General features: G+C 36.2%; 1 protein-coding gene across 1 annotated transcript in view; it reads right to left on the bottom strand.

Moving 5' to 3' along the window:
* LOC107589771 (polypeptide N-acetylgalactosaminyltransferase 16-like) overlaps nt 1-5,072 on the bottom strand; it is a 40,502-nt gene that overhangs the window by 25,923 nt on the left and 9,507 nt on the right. Inside the window, exons 6-9 of the mRNA XM_016278301.1 lie at nt 4,095-4,221; nt 3,913-4,005; nt 2,512-2,595; nt 1,929-2,052 (exon numbers count right to left, since the gene is read on the bottom strand). Of these exons, the coding sequence (XP_016133787.1) occupies nt 1,929-2,052; nt 2,512-2,595; nt 3,913-4,005; nt 4,095-4,221 (428 nt within the window). The remainder of the gene's footprint in view (nt 1-1,928; nt 2,053-2,511; nt 2,596-3,912; nt 4,006-4,094; nt 4,222-5,072) is intronic.

Genomic DNA, 5,072 nt, shown 5'->3' with positions numbered 1-5,072 from the left:
GCGGGGGGGGGGGGGGGGTGGCAATAGGGATTTCGCCTAGGGCATCAAATTGGCTAGAAACGGCCCTGTATTAAGCAGTATATAATCAGTATATCTGTTGCTCATGAAAACGTTTCGGAAACATCTGTATATCTGACAAATATTGCATTTCATTCACTTTATCTGTGATAGAGTACACACCGCGTGAGCGTCCCTAACGGGAGCAGAAAGTGTCCAGCTTGACGGCTCCGTTTTCAACTCCGCCCCCGACTGCAAGCGGCTGCTCTCGTTGACTGCCGTCTGTAGCGGTGCTTCAAGTCGAACGCACCTAGAGTTACTGGCATGATTGAGAGCAAACGTGAGAGGCCACGGGCCTACGGCAGGGTGTGGCCAAGTAAAAAATTAAAAATCGCTAGTTTTATTTAAATATAGCTAAAATAGCTCCTTGTCGCAAAAAAAAAAAAAAAGTCGCAGCTATAATGAGAAAATAGCTAAATTTGGCAACAAAATCCCCAAATTGGCAACACTGATCCCGCTCTGCGTTAACGCGCGGCTGGCAGATTGCACCGGGTAGCACCGTTTCACACTTTTGGAGTAGCCTACTTGCTTTTTGCAGTTTCGCGTGGGCTGTAATTTAAAAACAGCGCCTAATATAAGGTCTCCCTCGCGTCGGCGATCGACCCACCGGGAATGTCCCGGTGCTCCCGATGGCTAGTAGCTACATCGCTGGGTATGTTCAAGTAAGCTAGATGCCCAGATGCTGCGCAATTAGGCTTATTTAATATATCATGATGAATCTCGAGTTCAGTATTTACACTAAATCTTCCTCAAGAAATTAATTAGTAAACATAATTTATGATAAGTAACCTGCCAAACTGGCTAGCGATTTGACAGCGTTTACCCGCCACAGCTGATTTTTACCCGCATTTGGCGGGTTGGCGGGTGTTAATTTCAAACCCTGTTGATAACATTTTTTTACTGTACTTCTCATTCCAAAACAACTCCATTTCATTCCAAATTAAATTATCTCATCTTCTACTCCTGCTGCATTATATTACATTTGTACAGGTATATTAACCTTTAATGGGCAAAAATAAAATAAATAAATAAAATGCAAATGTGAAAATAATGTGAATGTGGAACATGTTGCAATTACAGTGCAAATTTTGCATGTATCAGTGAGGCAATTGTGTAATTATGTATGTCTGATGACATATCTGTAATTTCCAAAATTAAAACAAAATAAAATATAAACAGTAAATTATGCATAATTATATGCAACTAACCCTAAACCAAACCCTAATATTAACGCTAATTGTATAGTAAGTACATGTTGTTAACTAATATTACTGTGTTTAAATATATAATCAATACTGTAACAAAGTCACCTTACTATAAAGTGTAACTCAAAACAAAACAATGTTTGTAATGGCACATATGCACAATATACATGGATAAATAAGGCAATTATGTAATAATTTAAATAATATCATGTAATAACTGAAACATTTTATATGCATATTGGCATGGTAACTGTACAAAGTCACAAAACAAAATAAAACAAAACAACCTTTAATGGCCAAAAATATATGAAAAAATTCTAACTTGAAAATAATGTGAACAAACAAAACAAAACAAAATGATGGTGAAAAATATATGAAAAAAATGCAAACTTGAAAATAATGCGAACAAACGAAACAAAACAACGATGGACAAAAATGTATGAAAAATGCAAACTTGAAAATAATGCGAACAAAACAAAACAAACAAAAAACAATGAAAACTTGCGAAATATATATGCAAACTTTGAAAAACTGTGAAAAAGTGAAAAGATAACCTATTTTGAAAAAAAAAAAAAAAAGACTATTGATGCCACGCTACTGCTGTAGTTTAGTTTCTGAAGTCACGATAGTGTCAGTCAGTTATCACACACTCTGTTAGAGCGTCACCTGTGAGGCAGGGATGTTCGGTGTGGTCTTACACTCAGCCAAAACCAGACTGTCTGTGCCGTGACTCTCCAGACACAAGCCACCCTGCTTCAGGAGACTGTACACCGCTTCCTGCTCTGGGATTCTGACAAACACAAGCAATGAAGACAAAACACGTTCAGAACGCACTTGAGAGCGTCCAGAGGTGCGTCCCAAATCGCGTACTTATGCACTATTCTGAGACGTTTTGTAGTATAACTAGTGTGAGTAGTGTGTTCACACTGAACATTCCAAATAGAAAAAGTGCACTTTAAATACCCGGATGATGCATTTAAAAAAACGAAAAAACAAAGTGTGGAATGTTGAACACTTCATGCACTCAACTGTCGCAGCTTTATTTACGTAGTGAAGGGGGAGGGGCTATCAGACTCTGTTTATGAATGTCAAAATAACCTTATATAATTCATACACTACATGGTTGAGTACATAGTGCATAAGTACATAGTGTATGAGTGCATAGTGTATAGTGCGTCATTTGGGACGCAGCTCAGGTTTGTCTGGCAGTCCATCAGAGCCCAGACACAGTCCAGTGAACGTGACTCACTTGAGTTCAGGATACACATTCTCAAGATACCAGCGGAAAGAGTTACAGTTCAACTTCTGTCTTAATGCAAGCCGATCTGCAATACTGTACAGAGAGACAGAGAGAGGTAAAGGAATAGTTCACCCAAAAATGAAAGAAAGAGACGTTTCGTAGAGTGTTCATTGAGTTTTTTTTCAATATAATGACAGCAGACAGTGACCAGAGGCTGTCAAGCTCCAAAAACCATAGAAGTAGTGCATAGGCCATACATTTTGTGCACTGTATTGATCATGAAATATTGTATGAGAATAGTATATACGGGTATATATATATAATAGGCCTAAATTTAAGATAGATGTATTTGAATTGCATATAAAATGTCCATCTATTTGGAATATACAGTTTTAACATGAACAAAATAATAAACATGATTCAAACAATAGAATATGTGATGCATATTTTTCAGTCATAAATAAATGATTTCTGCACTCCAAAAATCAAGGCATAGTTTATTATTAATTACTGCATCTATTTTGGTTTCGTTTAAATAATCATATGTTCAAAATGCATTCATTTATTCTCTATTAATTAGAATCTGCATAAATATGTTCAACGAGAAAACAATGATATTTATTCAGATAAAATATATAAACACGGTTATAGTTTATTATTAATTACTGCATCTATTTTGGTTTCGTTTAAATAATCATATGTTCAAAATGCATTCATTTATTCTCTATTAATTAGAATCTGCATAAAGTATGTTCAACGAGAAAACAATGATATTTATTCAGATAAAATATATAAACACGGTTTAAATATGACTAGCTGTGGACCAAGCAATATTCATTTAGACTGAAACAAAGTGGATTTATTGATGATAATCATAATAACCCTGGTTATTGTGTATTTAAAACACATTTAGTTTATTAGTACTATCATAGAAATCTGACCTGCTTTATTGATTTATTACTGATTTATTGATTTATTATCAGTTTAAAACCGTGTAATCTAAATATATGGAAATTTGATATGCAATTAAAATACACAAATCTTAAATTTAGGCCTAAATATTGTTTTGAGTAAATATCTTGTTATTTGCTGTCTGATTTCAAACCTAGCCTGATGCTTCTTGACAAGCTGAATATATTGAATATATACTTGAAGTATTTTTATGAAGCTTGATAGTCTGTTTCAGTGTATGCAGCTGCTTGAACATTCTTCTAAACATCTCCTTGTGTGCTCCATTAAAGAAAGAAAGTGATGTACTGTAGGTCTGGACTGACACGAGGGCCAGTAAACAACACATATTTTATTTTAGATGTTTCCTTAGAGTTAGAGGTAAACTTAGTCAATCTTGAAAAAAGGCATTCCACCAAGTCACTATAACCAGATCTACATAAGGTTTTAGAGACGTCTGACCTCCCGAAGGCCTTGCCCTGCGCTGATGGTCTTGCGGTGTAGTAATACTGTTTATACTCATCCATCCAGACCTCAGCAGCTCTCCGCGTGTTCCTACAACACACACAGAAAACATAACAGCCATTCATTCATACACTGCAATGCAAAACATATGATTACAAGCTACATAAAGGCCAATCTACTTGATGTAGGTGAGTGCGTTGCCCTCTGGGAAGTCATAAGGATGGCGTTTCCGGAAGACGTGGCCCACGCGACTGCAGGGCAGGATCTCAAGACTGCCGCCACACATCCACACTCTGAACGACAGCTCTACAGCATCACAAACGGAGGAGAACGGGAGAGAAATAGAAAGAACTGCATTTATGCATGGAAGTAAACACAGAGACATTAAAAATATTGTTACAACTGCCCTGAAAAAACTACAGAGGCTTCCCAATAGATATTTTTTTTCCTAAGCAGCCACAACTGCGAGAAACAGGACATTTTGTAGTTTCTGTGGCTTAGATTAGAATACAAAAATGACTTGTAATGTCGTAGTTTTACTTTCATCGTGGGCAGATAAATTGCTTGTGGAAAACTGAGCCTGATTAAGACATATGGGACACAGGGATAGTAACAAAAATATACAAAAAATGTAGAAAAGTATAATATTAAAGCAATTTCCAACAAGACTCTGATTTAACCAGTCGAGGGCTCTAAACACAGCCTAATGCGCACACACACACACACACACACAAACACACAAACACACACAGTTTAATTTTAGCGCTATCTACTTATAGTTTTTAATAATTCCCTAATATAATTAATATTTTCCCTTACGAAAAAGAAGTTTATTCAAGTGTGCTATTAGTATACTTCTTTTAAACTAAAAAATAGGATAGTATGCTTTCAGTCTACTTTTTATGTACTTCTCAGAAATGGGCTCTATGTACTTCTCAGAAATATACTTAAAACGACATTTAAAGGGGTCAAAGATAATTATTTAGTGTATTTGGTGTAACAGAATATGTTGACATGCTTTAATGTTCAAAAAACACATTATTTTTCAAATACTGTACATTTCTCGCTCGCTCGCTTAGGGTTAGGTTAGCGCGCGCACGCACACACACACACACACACACACACACACACACGATGCGCAGAACTCCGCATATGAA

Source organism: Sinocyclocheilus grahami, unplaced genomic scaffold (assembly GCF_001515645.1).
Source record: "Sinocyclocheilus grahami isolate Dianchi unplaced genomic scaffold, SAMN03320097.WGS_v1.1 scaffold120.1, whole genome shotgun sequence".
Taxonomy (NCBI): Eukaryota; Metazoa; Chordata; class Actinopteri; order Cypriniformes; family Cyprinidae; genus Sinocyclocheilus; species Sinocyclocheilus grahami.
This window is presented reverse-complemented; position numbering and strand designations above follow the sequence as displayed.